This window comes from Pseudopodoces humilis, chromosome 7 (genome assembly GCF_049639895.1).
Source record: "Pseudopodoces humilis isolate 2021_Gansu_Grassland_sample_001 chromosome 7, ASM4963989v1, whole genome shotgun sequence".
NCBI classification, from domain to species: domain Eukaryota; kingdom Metazoa; phylum Chordata; class Aves; order Passeriformes; family Paridae; genus Pseudopodoces; species Pseudopodoces humilis.
The window spans coordinates 30252010-30275306 of NC_142206.1; the positions used below are offsets into that span (position 1 = coordinate 30252010).

Below are 23297 nucleotides of genomic sequence, written 5' to 3' on the forward strand. Positions count from 1 at the left end.
GGGCTGTCTCGCTTGGTTGTGCCTCGGCAGGCGCCTTTCTTTAATCCCGATGACATCAGCAGTTCCTGCGGTTTGCACATGTTGGTAATTCGTTGCTTCCTTCCTCTGTTTATAGAGGATGAGTTTTAAAGGGCACAGGGTTTAGTGGTGCCGCGCGTGTCTCTTGCTGCGATGAAGAGACGGGGTTTTCATGGAATAACAGAATGCTAAGGGGTTGGAATGAACCTTAAAGATCATCTACTTGTACACCACCCGCCTTGGAAAGGGACACCTCAACTAGACCAGACTGCTCAAGGCCTTATGCAACCTTGCTTTAAACACTGCCAGGGTTGGGGCACCCATAACCTCCCTGGGCAACCTGGTCCAGTGTCTCACCACCATCAAAGGAAAAAAATTTCTAATAGCTAACCTAAATTTCCCCTCTTTCCATTATTCCTTGCCCTATCACTACAAAAGTCTCTCTCTGGCTTGCCAGAAGGCCCCCTTCAGATACTGGAAGGTTTCTATGAATTCTCCATGCAACCTTCTCTTCTCCAGAAGGTTCTCTTTCCTCCCTTTGTCTGTACCATCCATGACTACATAAATGGATTTTCTTGTCTGTACCACACTTAGCTACAAGCTCTTTTGATTTTTTCCCCCAAAAAATTAAAGCAGAGTTTTCTGGACCCTTGCCATCTAAAATACATGATAAATTGGAGACTTGGTTTTGCATACAGAGATTTAATGAGTCATTGTATTGTGTTCCCTTTAATGCACTTCAGTTATTACTTCATGTGACTTACGTGGCAGCTCTGTGAATTCCAAACTGCCATCCTGATTCCTTTGGCCTTTATATTTGTTCTCAGGCAGTTTTTGAGTGAGTGTTAGCTTTAATTGCAGGTGCCATCTTTCTGTTAGCAATTTACTTCATTCATGGTATCTTCAGAGCTCTTGGGTGGATACTAGATATATATATAAAACAAATCTGTTAACTTGTTCTCACAGGGGCAGCAAAGGAGTTTTAAGTGACATAAAAAAATAAGGGGCATCAGAGAATCACTACCGAGGTCTTTGCTTTGCCTGGAGGAGTGGTTGAGGGCTGCCATCTGTGGGAAGTCTTGTGCAGTATATCCAGGATCTCACTGTGACACAAGAGACCAGGTGGAGGGATGGGCTGGAGCTCTGAAGAGGAAAGGTGAGCTGGCCCGGAGGGGAAGAAAGTAACAGCAGACAACAAACTGCAGAAATGGAGAAGAAAATACTGAAGTTCAAAAGAGGGTGATAGAAATTCATTGAAGTGAAAGTGGAAAGAACCCAATAAATTGAAAACAGGCCTTTAAAAGAGGGAAGAAAGGTTTGAAATGGCAGGTGAGAAGGACTGAAGTAAATAGGTGGGAATTATGACAGCAGGTATGACAGCTTCAGAGGTGGAGACAGGGAAATGGGGAAAGAAAAATAAGAGTAGGGCATCGAAGAGGTAATAGCACTGTGAACAGTGAGGTCAGTAACAGGACAGAAAAGAAATGAGGTCCTGGAGGACTGGTAGCGATAATTCACATTAACAAGTCGTGGGGAGTTACTGAGATACAGAGACAGGAGGAGAACTTGGGGATCTTTAGAGGAAAAAGCAAAAGCATGCTAAGATTTTTTTTGTGTCACTGGCAAGTCCCTGTTTAACCATGTTTGTACCCTGTCATCTCATGAACTGTCAGCCTTTCTTTCAAGCTTGTACATAAAGACTACACATTTGACAGTGGGAGTCCTGTTGCCTTGTCACAGCAGGGAAAGGTGGGGACTTTCACTCGTTTTAAAATAATTTCTTAACCATCTTCAAATGTGCCTCGAATAGGAACAGCGAATAGGAGACCTGAGAATCGTCTCAGGCCACGATGCTCCAAGATCAATATTCGAGGCAGGTGCCGGACAGGTGGCTCTTCAATGCTTTATCAAGGTCATCAGGTGATGAGCGTCACGGTTTTTCTTCAGGGAAGGCACGGAGCAGCGCTCCTGCACAGAAGCTCTCGGAGCTCAGTGTGGCCAGCCAGGAAGCCCGGCTGAGGTGCCGCTTCCTCTCTCTGCCGCTTGTTCTCCCTGCGGGGGTGTGCGGAGGGAGGCCGTGAAGGGGTGGCGGCCCCGCGGGTGCCCGGCAGCGCTGCCCGCACCGGCGGCGGGCCGAGGCGGCCGCAGTGGAAAAACCCCGGGCGAGCGTGAGGGGAGCGGGGCGGGGCGGGGGGCGGGGCCGCGCGCGGGGGGGGGCGGGACACACCTCCGTGCGCGCGCGCTGCCGTTGGCCGGGCGGCGCGGGGGCGCGAGGGGCGGGGCGGGGCGGCGCGCGGGGGGCGGGGCGCAGCGCTGAAGAGAGCGGGGCGCGGGCGGCGCGGCAGCATCGCCACGCCATGTCCCTGCGAGGGCCGCTCGCCCGCCTGCTCCGCGCCCAGCCCCGCGCCCCTCTCCCGCCGCGCCGCCGGGCGCACTCCGTGGCGCTGGTGGGAGCCCCGCTCTCCAGGGGCCAGGTGGGCATCGCGGGGGACGCCGGGTGCCGCGGTCGCCCGGTTCCCCCGGCTCCCCCTCCTCGGCGGGGCTTGCGTACCTGGCTGCGGACAGCGCTGTCTGACGCGTTCCCCCTCTCTTTGTCTCGTAGAAACGGCGGGGAGTGGACCATGGCCCCGCTACCCTCCGCGCCGCGGGGCTGGTGGAGCGGCTGGCCGGGCTCGGTGAGCACAGCGCGGCGGGCGGGGCGCGGCTGGCGGCGGGGGCTGCGGGGCTGCCCGCATCGCCCCCCTCCCCTCTCGGGGCAGCGTGACTCAGCCGCTCGCTCCGGGCGGGGGCAGACGGCTCCTGCCTCTAGTGACTCACGGAACGCACCGAGCCCCGGCGCCGGCGATGCCCGCAGCCTTGAGCGGTGTCGGCAGGGAGAGGCTTGTCGCATTCCGCACCGGGAGGAGCCGCACCGGGCCCTGCGGGGGTCCCCGGAACAAAGGGCGGCCGGTGGTCCCGGCTCCCCGGGCTCGATGCGCTCCGGCCGCCCGGAGCAGCGGGACGCGCCGCGAGCCGCCTGCGCTGGCACAGCGAGCGCGGCACCGGCACATGGAGCGTCTGCTGTTCCCGTGCTGAGTCCAGGGCAGCCGGGGAAGTGAGAGGCTGTTTAAATCGCTCTGTGCGCTCAGGGCATCCACACAAGTAGCTGTGATCCTCGGGTTATCACATGGTGTGGGCTCTGCTTTTTTGTTTTATTTTGTTTTGGGGTTTTGTTTTTTGTTTTGTTTTTTTCTTTTGTGTTTTTATGTTTTCTTTCTGTGTTCGTTACCAGTTTGTTCCTAAAAGATTCATATGCTTCCAGGTGATGAAGTTCAGAATCTTCTGGAGAAGTCCTCAGCTTTACGTATGAGGTCTTGTCTGAAGTCTTTGAAAACGCTTGCAAATACCACCCTGTGAATGGGCTGTTTCTGGTCTTTTTGTGCTTGTAAACCCATGCGATTAATTGTGATTCAGCTTCTCACATCTATTACTTCTACAAGCTGAGACCTGTAGAAAGCTGTACCACAGTTATTAGAAACAGGACACGAGGGATAGAAACTTGTAAAGCTGAGCTGTATCTTGGAGAATCTTTAATCTAAAATGTTTAACTGAAAATGGTGATGGGGATGGATTGCAGGGCTGGACCTCAGAAAGAACCAATATCTGCTCCCTGGGTGGTTAGTGTCAGTGGAGTTTAGATGCATGCAGAGATAATTGCCTAATAACCCTCTAGCAATTTTATTCTGAGTTGTAAGAACTCTTCAAAAACAGAAGCAATTGTTCTGTGCAGCCCTGTAGGCTTATCCTGCAAATCTTATTATTCACAAGCTGAGAAGTCCCAGTTGGCAGATAAATGAGTAGATATTCTTTTCCTCTCTTGTCTTGTGCAAAGTACAGACACTAGCCATCTTTGACAAAACTTGAATTCTAGTGAACATGATGCATAATCTCAACAAATGTGGGAGAGCATCTAAGAGAGGTTCTTTGTACTGGAATAGTTACTGAGCCTAAAGTTTATTTGAAACTAACAAATTGCTAGGTTTGAGAGGAGGATGCTCTTTTAAATAAGACTGTAGGCAGCATATTATTTTGTATCAATAACAGAAGTTTATACTGGAAGGCTTGGGGTTCTCTTTCAAGTGGTTCAGAGCTAATGTTTCCACTTTGTAAGAATTCTTTGAGGAAAACCCCAAACCCACAAAACCCAACAAAATTAAAAACTAGAAGAAAAAGCTCTCTCATTTGCCCACTTCTATACGCGTTTGTAAAAGGTAGAAAGGAAGGAAAATTCAAGCCCTTTCTTCATTCCAGTATCAAAATGTTATGGGGATAGAAATGAAGTTTTTAAACTAAATTTAAATTTAGTTTTTAAACTAAATTCTAAAAATACTTTCACTGCTTAGTTTCTTATAGGTTGTTTACTCATTAATTAGTTGTGTGTATGGAGATATTTTCTTGCTGTTCCCTTACAATTTTTAGAGGCTCTGGGATTTCTTCCTTCTGCAGTTGCAATTTCCTGTTGCTGGCATGTTTTTCCACTGGGGTGGGGTTGGTTTATTTTTTAAGGTGGTGTTGATGTCTATTGCTGCTTAGATCTCTGTAGCCCTTTTAAGAACAGGTTCTGCTGTGAGGGCCCATCCTGAAACCATGACAGTCACCAGCATGCCCAGAGGAGTGGTGCAAAGACAATTTGCTTGAGGGGAGGGTGGTAGATGGAGGAGGATGCTGCCATGTAGCCTTTTGTACTGTACACATTTGTTCTTCATGGAAACTTAACAAATGATTGTTTTTATGTGTGGGCTGCTTATTTTTTTCTTCCCTGGGATGCCAGGATAGCTTTGGCTGCAGTACTGTTGTAATAGTGCCATTACTTGGAGTCCTGTGGTATGCTGAACTGGCAGTATAACTTTTAGCTGCTTTCTTTGTCTTTCTAACACTATGAATTTTCTGCTCATACTTTTAAGAAGACGACAGTATGAATGGAGCCACAGTATGATTCTAATTATTTATTTGTATATTCCATTTATATGTTTTATTATAATGAGTTATTAATTTTCACAGGCTCTTGTTTGTTTTCCAGGAACAGGCAAATTATACTGCAGCAGACCAGGCTTCTCCTTTAAAAAAAAAAAACAACATTTGTCTAAGATACAGGGCTTCTTCATCTGTACTGGCTAGTTCTGAAGCATTTGTGACCACAGGGTCTGTGTATGTGGGTACATATGGAAATTGCTTGTTACATGCCTCCATTCCATGCTTGGATATGGAAGAATGCTATAAACTTGATTTTCCCTGTCATTACAAGTTTGAAACCAGGTATGAAATGTGGAATGATGCTTCCCAGTACAAGGGTGAGGCTGGATTCTGGGCCATCTAAAGAAATACATATGGGGGAAAGAGGCAGTATTCCTCTGCATTAACAGTAACTCTGAAAATTGCCCTCACCGTCTTTCAAGTAGAAGAAATTTTTGGTGATCAGATTCTTCTGTTTGCCTGAAATTTCGAAGTTTATTTATTTCAAGTTTTGATTTATTCATTTTACATTTGTAATTAAGGTTTGACTTGACCTGTATAAAACGAAGGTGCTCTGGAGGGTCCTCTAAAAGGTAGCATTTGGATATAAGGTGCATACATTGTGTTTGTTTTTTACTTTGAATATGAAGCAGGCACATAGCTTTTCACATGTTTGTCTGCCTTATTAAATGACTTCTGTTGATAGTGCTCCAGCCATATCAGAAAGAGTGAGAACACAAAGCTTTTGTTTGCACTTTTTGCATTGTTTTGCACTTTGATTTCACTGGCTGGTGTATTTGGGAAGGGAATTTTATTGTTCCTTTGACCCTATCCTAATTTCTGTTCTTTCATAGTCCTATTGCAGTGCTCTGAGTTTCTATTCCAATTTCTATTTTTTGGAGGGGGGTTCCCTCCCTTGAAAGATTCTGTGACCATACCCACATGGTATAGTAACTTCTTGACTGCCTCAAGTAATGACTGCCTGTGAACTGCTTGTTTATGCTTAGGCTGAAATCTGAGCAGAGCACAGAGGCAGACCTTGTTCCTACTCTGTACCAGACTGTCATAGAGATGAATCTGAGACACCAATTTGACTTTTATCCCCTTTTTTGAAGCAGAGAGAACACTGTTACCTCAAGGCGTACTTAGGAAGAGTTACTGTAGTGCAGGGGTCCATCTCCCAAGCCAAAAGCAGAGGGTGTGTTTAGCAGGAGTTAATTAAAATATAACTTTGCCTGTGGGGATTTTTATTCACCTTGGTGATGTTTGGCTTTTGGCTTTGCTTCTTCTCTTAAGGGAAATTAAAATATTATCACCTTAAAGGACATCTTGCCAAAGTGAAAGTGCTACGTGAAAACAGAGACCCACAACTCGTTGGTATGGGGGAGAAAAGGGTGCAAAGCATATAGGGCTGTGTATTGCCCTTACAGTAAACAGAAAAGGGTGCAATGTGTGGAAGCTTTCAGATTTTTGTTGGCTACGAGTGGGGAAGATAGGTGGCAGATGCATAAGGTGCTGAAGGTGCAAAATATGAAGTTTTTTAAAGTGAGAATTTCTTAGACCTCTCCCATTTGCTGCAGATTTGGCAGAGAATCTGATCAAACTTGAATCCAGAGTTTTGCCTCGTCCTCTTACTTGAGGAAAGGCCTTACTCAGTTTTATACTAAACAGATAGCTACTGTGTCTTACTGTAGCCTTTGAGGTGACTTAGAGCACCTGTGCTGCTGCTGGCATGGGAACAACTTTAGTGTAAGATTTCTTCCCAGGTATTCATTCTTGTATGTTGACTGTTGTTGATTGTTGAATTACATTTTTTTTGTTGTTCTTTATTTAGAACTTCATGCAGCTGGGTTACTGAGCTTAGTCAAGCTTGGATTTGGGTTACTGTAGAATCGATTAGTGAAGTTTGAATCTGAGTTGCTGGCTTGACCAGCTGGTGAACTGCAGAGACATGTGGCTTACACACAGAGTGGAACTACACCTGTCTGAGAGAATGAGCATCATATCACCATTCTTCTGTTTGACTGGGAAAAAGTTCTCAGTAATAGGTTTCATGAGGCCAGTGTAGTGACTCAGAAAGGAGTAACCTCCTCTGAAAGGGTAGTGGAGCTGTTAATCCCCGTGTCTCTGGAGTCACACTACTGCTTTGCCCAAAACCATTGGACTCCTATTGACATCTGCTCCAGAAATAGCAATTCAACTTTGCTTCTTCACCAAGATAGCTCATATGGTTAGTATCAGTCTTAATAAATCATGAAGCAGCTGCTTCTACATATCTCCTCTTTGTCCATCTAAATCTTCTTCAGTAAAGAGTTTAGAAGGAAGATAAATAGTTTTTTAATTATGCACCAATTATGCATAAAAAAGTATAGGTGCTGGGAGACAGCAGATTTCAACTGGCAAGAGTTGCAGCTGCATTTTTGGGGAATAATGTTCATCAGTCCATCCAGTAAATGTGTTTAAAGAGTTGCCTATATCCCTGAATCATTTGATAAACTGCACTATTCTGCTTACCCTGTATTTGAACTAAGATTGGATTTACAAGTTAGAAACAAGATCTGTCAGGAATGGATTATTGAATTTGATTTTAGCTTTGTTTTGCACTAGCTTTTATCTCGGTTGTTTCTTTTCAAAACTCAGTATTTTAAACTTATAAAGACATTAGTAGAGCCAGTCAAATATCTCTAATCTCTAGAATTCCAATAAAGTCTAAATTTGTTATATAGCTAACATCAAGATCTGGCTTTTTTTGAGTTAGTTTTCTGATATTGATAAAGTGGGAGACAAGCAAAATTCTAAATAACTGCTGGCATTTAAGCAGCATGTTGTTTAGTTAGATCTCTGCATTGCTGAGGTAAGAAATGCTGCTGTTCATGTCTTTTTTTCTGTTCACCTCTGGTGCTAGTACTGTCAAAGCTAAGTATTAATTTTCTAGGAGCATTCTCAGGAACAAAAATCAGTTTGGATATAGCATAAGGAGGTCAGACTAACAGTAAATTATTTTTCCTTACAAAGCAGAAATAGGAATGCATTATTTTATCCAGGAACACCCTCTCCCCTCCTTTCCCTCTGAAACAGAATGGGTAAATGGCAGTCCTCTTTCCCTTAGACACAAGCATGCCCAAACACTTTAGTTTAATAATATCAGTACAACATACTTATGTAGTACTGCAACGTATTTCTGGAACTAGACTTCATTACCTGTTTTTATTTATACAGAGATAAAGATCTGCTATTCTTGTTTACCTCTCAAATGTGGATTAGCTGTGACTGGTTACCTTCAAAGAGCAGTGGTTTGTCAAAAATCAAAGCACAGCCAAAGGGGCTGATTGTAACTGACTGGCATTTGCAATGAGTCTTTGAAATTATGCCAGTTGTCAGAATGCATCAAGGGCAGGTGCTGCTCTACTCTGTGATGGAAGGCAGCCAGGAACTGGCTCTGATGACCTGGCAGGCAGAAGGAGCCCTGCTGGGGTTTTGGAGGAGAGCTGTTTTGAGGAGGCCTCCACTGAGGCTGTTTTTAGGTTGCTTCTTCCCAACAGACCTCATTGGTTGTCTTGCCTTGAGCAGGGGAGGCTAAGCTCCCCTGGGGGAGTGTGCATTACTGTGCTCAGCAGTTGTGGTTTATCCTTTTGAATGTTGTACCTTCGATATTTGCATGATTACAAGCAGCCCTGGAAGTCGGTGGAAAAATGCCAACACTAAAAATACAGAGTCAGGGTAGTCCTTGCAGTCAGTTGGTTCTGATACTCTTCCCTTCCCCATGCTGATGGAGTACACAATCTGCTTTGGAATGAAAACTTTGTGTCAGCCATCGATTTGATGTTTGTTTTCCCCTCTCCCATTTGGCTGGTGCATACTCGAGGTTGCACTCTATGAAATTGGCTTCAAAAGAATCTTTGTGAATTTGGGGTAAATGTCACTTGGTGCTTTAACTGTAATTGTTCTCTGTGCCAGTTTAAATACCTTTAAAAATAAAGCTATGCTGGTGAAGATCAGGAAAACCTGAATTAATTATTTCTTCCTAGCCTTTAAATAAAGGGAGACTAGAGTCAAGGACCAATGAACAGAGCTCTTGGGGGTTTTGCTTTTTTTTTTTATTTATTATGATAGCCTTCATCTTAGATATTTTCATAGTATAAAATTAGTTTTAATACATGACTTACCTGAATTTCTGCACCTATGTAATTCTCTTTGGATTGGAGTACATTTAGATCACATCCTGGTTTATTTTTTAACTGTTAATTCTGTTGAAGGAGTGGAATTACTAGGGGAGGCACAGAGGGAGGTGTCAGAGGAAAAAGTAGGTAATGAGTTGGGTTTTGATATGCTTTAGACTACACATGATCTATTTTTGCTTTCTTATTTAGAACTTTAATCCCATATCTCATTGTGGACTCACAAGACCAAGATACCTGTAGCAGGTGTGTGCTTATATGAGTATGGTATGGAGGACTGTTTTTGGATGAAAGGTGGAAATTTCTATTAAAACACCACCTGCTGAAAAGCAGGGAATGAAGTACTGAAGTTAAATACAAAAAAACCCCATCAAACCCACAGACCAACAACCCACCAGATCTTTCTTTTTTTATATGAAGAAGTGGTCAGATGTTAGTTTCTGGTTAAGAGCAAGGAAGATAATTTCAGTAATCTCTATTCTGCTCTCCCTTCCTCTCAAGTGTTACCTGCCTAGGTTAATGAATGTAATAACAGTTTACTTCTGTAACAATCTAAAGCACAAGGTGCTTATTGTTGAGGAAATCTCTTTTGCTATAATGATCCTCATTGCTGTAAATGCCCCATTGTGTTCTCGCTGTCAGGAACTGTGTCTGGGTTAAGCTTATTTGAAGGGAATAAGAACATGTGCAGGGCTTGGTGGTGGTGGTGTGGCAGACGCAATAGCTGCACCCTTCTCTGTGATGCAAGCCACAGTGCAAATGTTTCCCAACACCTCAGACTGACGTTTTTGAAGACCTCTTAAGGTCGAGTGCATTGCATAAGAGATTAAAGTTATAAGCAGTTTTCAAAGGGAAATAAAGTGGCTGCTCGATTTGGGGTTGAAAAAATACATTTTGGCTCACTTCATGCAAGGGACATCTTTACTACAGACTTGGGGAGCAGCTGGAATTGGGTTTGCTTGTTGCTTTTGTAGGAGATGAAGCTTTTAAAATATGTACAGGTACAGACTTTGTCTTAAACCAGACCTTTCAAAATTTCAAATAAAAGGACGGGAATTGCTCAGAAAAGAACTTGCATATTAGGGAGTAAAATTTTAGAGCTGACAGGTATCTATTCAGCCATCAACTATGTATCCAGTGGATTTCTTCCAGCAGATACCTATTCAGTTTAAAGATAAGTAGGTGCTGTGTAATGAACTTCTTAGCAAGAGGGTTATGATTAAATTAGGCTGCTGAAGTCTGTCTCTTGCAGTGGGAACCCTGTTAGCCTAATTTCCTATTCATGTAAAATGAAAGTATGCATTTTGTTTGTGTACTTGTAACGCACACATCCTGGATAATTCTGGAGGGTTGAGACTGCCTTTATAAAAAAAAAGCTTCAGAATGCACTGGTCATAACGAATTGAATCATTTGTTTGCTGTTGTGTAACATTTTGACAACGTCTCTGAGAAAGGATTACAAAGTCCCCACCATAAGCCAATAGGTTTATACTGAAAAGGAGGTTGGTAACTTGGTTTCATTCATGGGAAGTAAAATGTTAAGTTTGCCTACAAACATGTTCATAATAGTCATTGCATCCCAAAAAGCCTTTCTGTGTGGTGGTTTAGTAAATGGTGCTATAATCTGAGAAAACATTTTGCAGGAGTGATGCTTTCATGTGAGCAGCTTTATACAACATAGTATGAAAGAAGGTCTAGTAACTGTGGGATTTCCAGATTCCTTTGACAGTAGTTCATCCAGAAGAGGATTTCTTTTTCCCATTAATTTAGGTTTTGGGTTTTTTTTAATGTCCAGTTCACAAATATCCAGTGTAAACCAGCAGTGTTGTGAGATCAGTTCTGTCTCATGTTCCTTGTGCTTTTGTTCCAATTCCCGTTTGCTGCCTTGCAGAGCTGTTATATTCATTATGTGAATGTGCCATGGGACAATGTCAGCAAACAGCCTGGGTTTGGAAAGCTGAATCTCCTACTATCAGTTTGCTGCTTCTGTTGCTGGTGCAATTTCCTAGTAGAGGAGGATTGGGGGGAGGCTTTCCCTGCTGCTGCTGCCCACATGTTTTCCAATTAAATGCCACCTGACATGAGCTGCCTGTTTTTACAGAAGAAAATTCTCTAAATCTCTGCAGGGAAATTACTGTAGCAGCTGCTGGCTACTGTGTGTATTTTCCTTATGGTAGAAAGTGAACTTCAGACTTGTCATACAGCTTGTTAAAAGACATCTTATGTCCCAGTTATAAGCATCACTGAGTTGAGCATGAGTGATACATTAATAGCTTATTTGAAAAGGCATGCAGAAAACTGTTTTCTCAAGTCTATACTTAATTTGTTGGGGTTTCTTTGTTTGGTGGTTTGTTTTGGAGTTTTTTTTTTTAATGTAGGTTTGTGGAGGGTTTTTTGTTTGGGTTTTTTTTTGTATATTGTTGTTGTTGTTGTTGGGTTTTTTTTTTTTATTATTTTAAGTCTAAGGCTCCTAAGTAGGAAAAATGAGCATTTGTGATGCAAGTAAGGTTCTGGCTGTGCAGATAAATGACAGCTGTCCATCCCCTGGTCTGCAGGTTGAATGCCTGTGTGATCTTTCCCTAACCTGTTCTGGTCAAAAGAAATTAACCTGGGAATGATCTACTGTGCAAACTCTTTTGAGGCAATTTATTTATTTTTTGTCTGAAATGTGCCCCAGGCACCTCTGTTGATGACAGAGGGGGGGCATTGAACCACTGAGGATTGTACTCCTAAGCTGTAGGTGCTGCCTCTCCATGCATGCTGCTCGTTCATTCTGACAGGACTTTTGTGCATATGCACATGTTGGTTATGTAACTGTGCTGCATGTTCCTACTCAGGTGGACACCTTTATCTCCCTTGTATCTCTTTCAAGCTTCTGGAACAGAAATAGATTATACAGGCCTGCTTTTTTTTTTCTCCTCCCTTCAAAAAGGGATGTCTGCTTGAGCCAGAGTGTTGGTGGAGCTGACTTGTATATATTTGGTTGTTATAAATTTCCTGCACTGTTGATAATTGACTAATGAATCAAACGTAATATATTTTTCATTTGAAAGTAATTTCTGTAAGGGCTTGAAAGTGTGGACAAAAGACTTTTCATCACATTTAATTTCATATTCTTTAGTTACTAGCAAAATGTCTGTACTATTTACTCCTTAAGTACTGTATGGTACTTATGATATGTTTCAATTTAAATGAACTTTAATCCTGGCTAGACCTGATCTGCTTCACTGGCAAATGGTGTGGATGCTGTGCTTGCTAATGAATGTAAGGAAGCTGGCTTTCCTATCTGCCCACAGCTTTTTCTACCTTTCAGAACTTCAATCTACTGCCTTTTAAAAGGCTCCATATATTCATGTTAACTTTCATGTTGCATTTAAACATTTAATTCATGTAAACATGATATAAAAAAGCTGTTTTGTTTATAAGTATTGGTATCTATATAAAATAGTGTCCCAGCTACCAAAGAAAGTGGATGTTTCTTGGTAAGGTACATTATAAAATCTTTCATTAATGGCCAAATAACAGCAAAATCCCCCAGACTGCACAGCAGTACAGCATGTCTATCCATTGAGCAATTTCTCTGCAAAAATAATGTAGTTGAGAGAGCTTTGATTGAAGAAATAAACTTAAATCTATGTACAAGCATGCAGATGAAATGGAAAACAATTCAGGTCTTTAAGTTTTAGACTAATAGCTGAGATTCTAAATAGAAACTATGTCAAATTATTAAAATATTTGATATATTAAACTGATTTTCTTCAGTACCATTAAGACAAATGTGCATGTTGATTTCTCTAGTACCTGGTTATTTGAAAAACTGTGTGTACACAAGCACATACACTTCCCACGCTTTGGGATACATGGCATATCTGAGTACTGTGAATTTCTTTCTCTGTGCACTAAGCTTTCCCTTTGCCCTAAGGTCATTTAATTGCAGTTTTCAAAACACTAGGCACCATTAAAAGAAATAATTGTAGAAGGAGCTTGAGTATTGGATTAGCATGTACTTCTGAGATTAATTGTATCTTAAGCAGATAGCCTTTGGATAGCTGGCTGAAAACATTCCTTATCACCCTGGGAAACCTGAGCTGTCCTCTGCAAGCACAAAAATCCAGTGGGCTTAGAGACAAGGGATGCACAAAGCTGGGAAAAGAAAACTGCTACAAGGCTCATGAACCCTATCTGAACTTTAGAAGATGGTAACAAAAACTGAAGGCATCTATTGTCTTTAACAGACATTAGGCTTTTCTATAAAACTAATTAGAGGGAATTACAAGTACCATGTGCTCAAAAAAAGTGGACAAGATTGCAGAACTCTGGACCACAGAAGTGCTAAGGTATATAAACCTGGTGTGATCCTAAGAAACAAATGTGTTTTTTTTTGTTCAGAAGCTGAACCAAGTCTTTTTGCCCTACCATGGGAATTTGGAGGTGGGCAGGATAAAGCAGAAATCATTAAACACTTGCTGCTTCTCCAAGCACACTTGCTTGAATCTCCCATGTGTGGCCTGCCTTGAGCATAACCTGGAGAATTTTAACGGATTCCTTCAAGTGCAAGGAATGATGGCATGGTTGGATCTTCTTTTTATACTGGTCTGAAGGTAGAGCTTTCTCATTGAATTGAAGGAAGTTGGTTTTCATCCTTTAATGGGTAAAAATACTGCCATGTGCTTGTATGTCCTGTAGGAAAGAGCAAAACCTAAGTTGTCCTTGCTTCCATTACACTGTGTAATGTGTTGTCCTCCAATGTGTAACTCACTGCACATGGCTCCCAGCTGCAGATTTGTTTCACACACATGTCAGAGGTATTAGATCAAAGGCATTATTCCCTTGTACAAGAGCAAAAGGTCTCCAAAAAGGTCTTGATATACCCATTGAAGTCTTACTTCCAAAACTTGTCTCCCTGGCATGCTCAAGTACTTTCACCAATCTCTGAAATACTGAAATGTGTAGCAGTATGCATACGTGGCAGAAGTAGCCTTTCAGGATGACACAAATTTAAAAAAAAAAAAACAAAACCACTTTTAACATTTACTGAACATCTTGAACATTTTTCTACTTCTGCACAACACCAAAATAAACAGAGGATAGAAAATGTAGTGGTCAGAAGTCAGCACATTCAAATCTGAACAAAATGGGCTCAAAATTCCAGAGCTTTCATCCTGTTGCTTAATTAGGTATTGTCTACAGGAGGGAAAAAAAGCAGTTGGGTACCTGTGTTGCCTTCTGAAAAGCAGAGAGTGGTATGTCATGTCATGGTCCTGCTTACTGCTTTAAGTTACTGCAGAGAATGTGTTTTCTGAGTTGCTAAGACATTTATTCAATCCTTCCTCGAGCAGCTGTGCTCAGCTGACATGCTCATTTGCAAATACCCCAACATCTGCCCACTGAGGGCCCTGCAATAAAATCTGTGCTTGCCCATTTCCCAGCACCAAATCTACACAAGCAACTCACTAACTTTCCTTTGTTCATTTCACCAGTCAAAATTCTTTTAAAATATAAAGAAGTCATGTGTTTTCTCAACTATACTTTTATGCAATATCCACAGAGCAAATTCCCAGAGCCAGTTTCCTAGACATTAGACTAATGACTTAGTGGAAATTAAGCAGGAACACAGAACCCAAGTAGGCTGTTTCTTCATGTTGACCTGCCTTAAATTTTTCAAATTGCTCCATTAAGCACAGGATGGCTAAAGGCAAAATGTCAAGCCCTGGCCTGGATGCTTTGAACTGCAAACAGACTAGTGATTCTGAGGAACATGACTGGTATTCAGGGTGGTCTTATTAAGCCACTGTTGATGTAGCTGTAAATACCTTGGGGCCCTTACTGCCCTCATCAGAGCCTTCAGTGAGAGGCCTGTGTCAAATTGAGAGTCTCTGAGAGGAAAGGCTGAGTTTTACACCCAGAATGTTCTCAGGGTCAACAGCCAATCAAGCTGTAACTAGCAATGAAAGGATCTCTTAAGAGTTTTGGGATCAAAGTCCCAGAATTAAAATGCCTTCTATAATATCTTATGTTGGGGAAAATGGACAGGTTCTCCTAACAAAGTGAATCCTCCATGGAGTTGCCTGGAAGTACTGCAAGAAAATAATACTATTTGTTACCTGTCACTTTCGTGCCTGGATTTTTGGGAGCCTGGAGAATGTAAAATAACTGTAGGTATAGTTAGTGAAATGTCTAGTCCTCAGCATCTTTGAGCAATTGAGCTTATATTTGAGGCTGCATAAAATCTGTCTAAATGGGAAAGAAGATGGCAATGCAGAGTATAATTTTTCATGTTAGAATTTATAGTTAAATAATTTTTTTAAGATCCAAACTTTTTCTAAGTTACTTTTTATGATTGGCATAGCTCATTGCTAAACTAAAGCTGTCTTAAGCTGATAACATTGTCCTAAACTTTTTAATTTGTAATGCTGTGAGAGTTTGCATCCTGTGCAAATAGTCAAATGGATCCATTCCTTTCTTATTGTTCCTTTTATACTCGCCCAAATGGTTTTGAGCATTTCCCTGGGAAGGTATTTAAATAAGTCACTTTCTCCTTTTGTTGCTGTGTTCCCAGGATGCCAAGTGCACGACTTTGGAGATTTGAATTTCACTCAAGTTCCCAATGATGAACTGTACAACAACCTGATTTTGTATCCGCGGTCGGTGGGCTTGGCCAGCCAGATACTGGCTGATGCAGTGAGCAGAGCAGTAGCTGCTGGACACAGATGTGTGACTTTAGGAGGTGATCACAGGTGAGCTGACCTAAAAACAATTAGTGGTTCATGCTGCAGGTTGACACTTGGAGTGCAGGAGTTTAATTTAAAAAGCAAGGAGACTGGACGAATAACTGGGAGGTCATTTCTTGGCAACACCTTAGGGTTGGGCATTTGGGGGGAACATACAAGGCAGCTACAAAAACCTGACCTTCTCAGACAGTACTGACCAGTTCCAGACTGGTCTGTGATCAGTTGTGTAGACACACAACTAAAGTTTTCCTCTCTGGGGAAGTTTGAGTCATCAGGTTCCTTCAGGGGAACTGTTCAGTTTCTTTATTGCTGAATGTTCAGTGATGTGTCTCTTTAGCCCATCACATCTTAGGATAAGTTTGTAATGCCTACACCGAGACAATTTTGCAATAGATCTTACATAATGAATCTTTTTCCTCTTTTTCACTAACATTTGGTCTGAGAATTGGTTAAGATGGTAGGGCATGTAAGAAGGAATTGTGGGGGAAGGTGTCATGACTAGAATAAAAAAAGGCTAGGTTTTCTGGGGCATTTGGATCTAGAGCAGGTGAAGATTAAGTGTGTGGGAAGGGTGACAGCAGAAAGCTCTGGCTTATCTGTCACTACAGCCCTATAGTTACTTGGCCTCCTGGAATCACAGCAGCAGCATGCCCTGCAGTTCGTATGGGATGTTCCCTTTATTGTCATAGATGTCTGATGTGAGGAAATGTAAAAACATGGCTGACTGAAGCTGAGAGACTCCCATTGTCCTTGTAGTTGTCTGGAGAAATGGTGACTAAAGACTTTATTACTGTGCTTCCAGCTTGGCACTTGGTTCTGTCAGTGGCCATGCACGGCAGTGCCCACACCTTGGAGTGATCTGGGTGGATGCACACGCTGATATCAACACGCCTCTCACAACTCAGTCTGGAAGCCTCCACGGACAACCTCTCTCATTTCTCCTGAGGGAGCTTCAAAATAAAGTGAGTATCCTGATTGTAGTTATCCTACATGGCAACCTCAGAGCATTGCACCATTGCTGATGTAGGGTCCTTTCTTGCCTGCTGCAAGTGCAGATCTTTTCTATCAGAGCACAAGGAAAGATATGTATGATTGTGTGTGTACATGTGCACATACATGCACACATATATACAAGTGCCACAAACACATATAAACACAGATACAGACACAGAAACACAAATGAGAAAAAGCTTTTCTTTGTGTTAGCACCCTCGTGGGCTGCACAGTGAGCTGCACACAGCTGACTGTGGTTCTCCTGTGTCACGAGTTGTTGCCAAGGCTGGGCAATGGCAGCACTGCTACCAACTGAGCAGGAACCTCCCCTCAGCCCAGCCTGTGAGAGCCGAGCTGAGCTCACCTCCAGAAACAGCTGGTTCCTGCATACCTTGCACACTGCTTCTGCTTAGTTTGGCTCTTCCATGTTTTGACAACCTTGGGGCCTTACAGGGGCTGTTCCTGTATGATCTCTCCAAACTGGCTGCTTTGGCATTGGTTCTACTGTAAATATTACAAATCAGAACAGCTGTAACTGCTTGCAGTGAGCTTTTAAAGAGAGAGCCTTTTTCTTGGAGAAGAGGTTAAATTATCAAAAAAGCTGTTTCCTGGGGCACAGGGAATATGCATGGCCCATTTTTGCTGCTGTCAAGATGCTGAACCTTAGGCTGACCTAAGGCCTATGTACTCTGCCTGGCCTATGTGGGCTGTGTCACCCTGTACAGGGACCTGCAGCACCGTGCAGTGAACAGCGAGGCCTCTGCAGCAGGGACCTTGGTACAACAATCTGCTTCTGCTGAAGCTCAGGCTGGAGAGAGAGAGCAGGATCAGCAACTGCATCTTGAGAATGGATGCTGGAGCTGCAGAAAACCTGACTGCTTTATTTTGGCACTCTGCATTGCTTGTTATTATTCCTAAGTTTCTCGGTTCTCTCTGACTAATTTGGGGTGCTGTGCTGCTGGAAGTATGCCCTTTCCAAGCAAGAACAAGTATTTTAAAATCTATATGGCTACTGAAGATACCAGTGCATCAGTTCCTGTTCAGCATGGCAATACTGCAGTCATCTCATAAAGCTCTTCTGCTTTTTCTCTTGCAAATTCTTTTGAATTATTTCCATCCACAAGTTTGGTGCTTTTATATACTTCACTCTTTCTAGTCATTCTTATGTCTAGGTCTCTGCAGATGTGTTGGAATTCCCAAAGTAATGCAAAACTAAATGTGGATTTTTGGAACACCCCCTGAACGTGAAAAGGTTACTGTACTTCTGCTTTTTTGCCCAAAAGTTAAAGAGGGTGATATTTTTTTTTCTTTTTGACAACTTTCTTAAGGGAGATAAGAAGAGAAAAAGACAATTTTGTGAATTTTAGGGTTCACCTAAGGTGAACAGTTTATGGCTTGGTGGGAGCAGGGAAAAACTAAAGTTCTGTGAGAGCTGAGGAAGGAGGAGATACTGGTCTGCTGGGTTCCAGTTCTTGAGCAGCATAGAAAAGCAGTAATTTTTTTACCATTATTGGGCTTTTTTGACATACTAAAAGAATACCTGTAAGCTTTCTGGGGTGAGTGGGGGAGCAGCTTTCTTGTGAGCAGCAGTAGTGAAAAGAGAATAGGATTAGGCTATGCTTAGTGGCAAGCTACTCAGGCATGGTGCTGGTTATGGGGTCTTGTCACAAGCCCAGCTCAACTCCAGCAGGCAGATGCCTGTACACTTGAACAAACAGGCATGTGCACTCACCTGGGGTTTTTGTTACCCTCCTGTATTCCTGTTTAGAGGGTGGAAAGCCAACAAAGTCCTGCTGGTAGCACGAGGCTTCTACAGCACTATGAATTTTTAAACAGCTCTTTAGCAGTAGCAGAATGTGCCTTTGGCAATGGTTTGTCTGGCCAATGTCCCTCTGACTCTGGAGCAAACTGTTATGTGTGCAGGAGTACGTGGCTCACCCTCTTACTCTCATCCAGTACAGCAGTTGAGTCAATAATGGGACAAAAAAAATTATCATCCTTTCCTGACTGCTTCAGGGCTCCTGGAACCATCCAAACTCACAAACTGCTATAATACCTTCCCATAAAATGCCTGCACCTCTGGCTTTACTATCAGCAACTACTACTATCCTTTTCCATTGTAACAAAGAAAAAAACCTGTCAAAGGCAGTTAATACATTCAATTTTATTTATTTACAAAGTGGTGTAATTGCAGCTTTAGTCTACTGAATCATTGATACTAGAGTTATCTGACAATATTATCATTATTATGCTCAGTTTATAGTGTGGTGATGAGTTTTGCAGAATTCATTTTTGAAACCTGAATTTATTTTTCCTAGTGGTCTCCAATTCATTTATCCCTTTTCTTAATTTATGTCTGGAGAAGTTTCAGGTCATTGTCCTAGAGTAGCAAATACTTTTATAATCTGTGCTAATTTAACCCAATGTAATTAAATATGGCTATGAATGTGTTAACTATTAAAAACATCCAATATTGTAATCAGAATATAATTAGTAACTGAGAAGTCTAGGAGGGAAACAAAACCTTCTAGATGCTTGACAGCTATGTTGGCTGTAGCCATTTTCAGAGCTGAAAGAAGAGAAATTTGAGTTAATTTAAATCAGTCTTAAAATTAGTAGGCATTACTAACTGAATGTTTTTATAATTCCATACTGTGACTACTTAATTACCAAAGCTGAAAAATTATGACTTCATAATCTTTCAGTTGCTGTCCTTGACCTACTCGCTTCAACTCTGCATGAGAAGCCAGCGTGATGTAGCCCACTCTGGAGGTCCAACTTCTTGCCCTGCTTTTTTCCTCTCTTTTATTTTTTCTTTTTTTTTTCAACTTCCCACTTGAATTTATCCACCTTTCATACTGTCTTTGTAAGTTTGCATGACTTTGGTAGTTCTCCTAAGGTGTCTTGGTTTTCATTCTTTCACCTAAGCATCACCATTAAGTGCCCTGTGTAAGTGATCTACATCTGGATATGTACTTTAGCATTACTCTTTACACTCACTGATGCAAATTACCTATTGCTTGTGGATTTGGGCTTTTTAGTCCTCCTCTTCAAACTGGAAAATATGGAAGAGTTAAAAACTTCATCCATTAACATTTAAATCAGATGAAGTCCTATCACTTTACCTGAGCTGGACATAGGAGTGAAGGTAAGGACTGATTACATCAGCTGAACCCCCAAAAGTAGAATTTTCTCTATCTAGAAAGATGCTATAAATTAATACAAAATTTTCAGGGACGCATTAAATAGAATTTTGTTAGGTATTAACTGACCCAATACCAAACTTTTGCTTGCAGGTACCACAACTTCCTGGCTTTTCCTGGCTGAAGCCCTGCATTTCAGCATCTGACATTGTGTACATTGGTTTGAGGGATGTGGATCCTGCTGAGTAGTAAGTTGGTTTAGATTAAATGATTTTTGTAAAGGCTGAAATAATGAGCTTGAAATCATGTCCATAAGGCTTGCTAGATTTCAGCTTAAACCAGTAATGATTGTTTTTAAAAAATTATTTTCACAGTTATATTTTGAAGAACTTTGACATCCAGTATTTTTCCATGAGGGATATCGATCGTCTTGGAATTCAGAAAGTTATGGAAAGAACCTTTGAACAACTGATGGGCAGGTAACAAACTGTTATCTAATTTAAACTACATCTGGTTTCCTGAAAGTCATTTAAATGAAGGTCACTTGATGTAAGGTGGCTGTATGGAACTGTGACAGTGTCCTGTATATAGGAAAGTCTCAGCACTGGAACCATTTCACAGTCTTTGGCAGATGGCTGAGACAGGTTACATGACTCACTACAGTCATGGCTCTGTTTTATACTATTTGGTTCTGTTAAGTAATTCTGTGTTTTCTGCAGTTTGACAAGATGTTTGAATCAACTCGGAGTGCAGGATGCACATTATACTTTTAGAAATACATACAGAAACTTGACAGTAACTTGAAACGAGCTATTGGTACGGGACGCGGAAGCATTTGATGGCTTCCTCCTTAGACCACTCACACACAATGTCCTGATGGCAGCTGCCAGTGCCAGTGCAACTGGGAAAGTTCACTTTAACCACTCCCTTACTGCAGCTCACTACTGCACCCTTGTTCAAGTTTGGGGAACCAGGTCAGGGAGCAAATCATGCTAGTCTAGGAGCTGAAAGAAGGTCAGTTAGAAAGGGTAACCTCTCCTACAGGTTAGAACCTGCAGCTGCAGGCTGCTGTTTTCTAAAGCTGTGCGCACCCTTCCTAGCTGCAGCTGTGCCAAGTAAAGAAGATGATAATCCAGATGCTTTCCTTATTGAGCATCTGCAGTAAGTTGGAAGTACGCAGTCTGCCACTTCAGTAATTCATTTGAGTGACAAGCAGTGTCCAGTTTATTAAGCTGTCATCAGCTGGCAGATGATATAGTAAGTAACTAACATTTTAGGTTTGAGATTATATTTTACTACTTCAGCAGTTAGGCTACATGGCAGTGTTTGGAGACAGCCTCTAAGAATTGACCTGAAAAATGATCATCTTGATGAACTGTCAGTGAAATCCTTGAGCTCGGTGCTTCCTCCATCCTAGCTGCCATGCACATCAGTGTTTCAGCCTTCACCCTGGCTTTCTGTACAGAAGGAGAAAAGGCTGGTTTGTATCATACACTTCTCTACATCATTCCACTAAGATGACAAATACCAGTTAAGATGGTTTGAACTAAAGGACTTATCTTCAACCAAATCCTCGCTGAGTAGATGTTTAATGTATGTGAGACATGGCTCAAGGAGCTTGATGCTATTTTGCTGATTAGCCTGGACAGTAAGAAATGCACACAGAAAACATTTAAGGATCTAAGATTGCTTTTCTTGTTTTATCCTGTCTCAGGAGACAGAGACCAATTCACCTGAGTTTTGACATTGATGCTTTTGATCCCTCACTGGCTCCAGCAACGGGGACTCCTGTTCTAGGTGGATTAACTTACAGAGAAGGCATGTACATCACAGAGGAAATACACAACACAGGTAGGAGCTGACCAGCAGTATGGGGCTGAGCAAGGACAGAACAAACTACCCAGAGCTCATACTGGCTATGTTTTTCCTGTGTAAATAGATAGCAAGTGTAGTCAAAGCAAAGGTGCCTGCAAAGTCAATTCTGCTTTCAGTAAGGGAAAAAGAAGTCCTGTGGTTGAGCACTTGCCTTGGTATTGGAAGCAGCTTAGCCATCAACAACTTCAGCTTAGCAGAAGAAAATAAAGTGCACAGTATGTTAACAACTAATGTCAAAAATGTGTAATACTGTTCCCTAATCCTAAACACATAAGGTGAGATGTGAAAATGGGCATCTGGAATACAAAAATGGGTGCAAACAATCTTAAACAGTTTGAAGTTCCATTCTAAGATTCAAGACTAACAAGTCAAGCTTTCACAAAATATACTGCAATTGACTCAATAGATGAGGACTTTTTATCTTATTACCATCAAGTTTTTATTCAATATGTTTAAACAGTATTATTTGCAGTAAAAGAAGGTTAAAAGAATCCCAACCAGACAATAGTCTATAAATTCATTAATAGGATGGCAAAAGAATACGATGTGAGAAAATTTTGTAACCCCTCATTTTTGGAATGTTTATGAAAACATTCCTCTCATACAAGTGTATGGAACATCAAACGTTTTTTCCTGAATGCTGAAAGCATGAATGAGTGAGGTAGTGATGACGTAAGAAAGAACCAAATTAAAAACACAACTTTGCATCTGAGAACAATAACCTCATCCCTCACATGAGAGCCAATCTTAGTTGTCTGAGGGGTAGAAACCCAAATACCAGACTTGCTGCAATGAATAAAAGGCTGTGAACAAAACCTTGGAGAGGACAGTACCCTTTGTCAGAGTAACAAAGCTGCAAATCATTTTCACAGGAATGCTTTCAGCTGTAGACATGGTTGAAGTCAATCCACTGCTGGGAGCTTCTCAAGAGGCAGTGAAAGCAACTGCTCACCTTGCAGTCGATGTGATAGCAACGTGCTTTGGGCAGTCAAGGGAAGGAGCACACATTGCTTTCGATGAACTCCCAACACCCAGCTCTCCAGATGAATCTGACAGTGAAGAGCAAGTGAGGATTTAAGACCCCAAAGTGTTGGATATATTGGACACTACAGAGCTCTGCTGAGGCACTTGAGTGGATAGATTGTCAACACTTGGCAAATACTGTTAACTTCTCAATTTTTAAATAAACTAGCTTTTCCATTGATCAGTGGCTACTTTATTACATACCAAGATTTATTCATTTAGTTAAGTATATACAAAATGAGACAATAAAATATTTATTACCTTCTTATTAATCTTACCAGTAGTTCAAGCCTGTTTCTTTTTACTCCCATTCTCTGTCTTTCAAGTGTCAGTACAGTTTCTGT

The 23297-nt window shown here is 41.9% G+C and overlaps 1 protein-coding gene and 1 long non-coding RNA gene across 2 annotated transcripts; one reads left to right on the forward strand and one right to left on the reverse strand.

Moving 5' to 3' along the window:
* Positions 1-704: 704 nt before the first annotated feature.
* LOC148183999 (uncharacterized) lies at positions 705-2685 on the reverse strand. The gene is made up of 2 exons (XR_015772867.1): positions 2570-2685; positions 705-2070 (listed from the first exon to the last, which is right to left on the reverse strand). It is a non-coding gene; the product is annotated as an uncharacterized LOC148183999 (long non-coding RNA).
* On the forward strand, positions 2328-23134 carry ARG2 (arginase 2). The gene is made up of 8 exons (XM_005520360.2): positions 2328-2492; positions 2621-2693; positions 15748-15925; positions 16722-16881; positions 20209-20303; positions 20430-20534; positions 21770-21906; positions 22803-23134. The coding sequence occupies exons 1-8, from the start codon at positions 2376-2378 to the stop codon at positions 23006-23008; spliced, it is 1071 nt and encodes a 356-aa protein (XP_005520417.1). The 5' UTR covers positions 2328-2375; the 3' UTR covers positions 23009-23134.
* Positions 23135-23297: the final 163 nt, after the last annotated feature.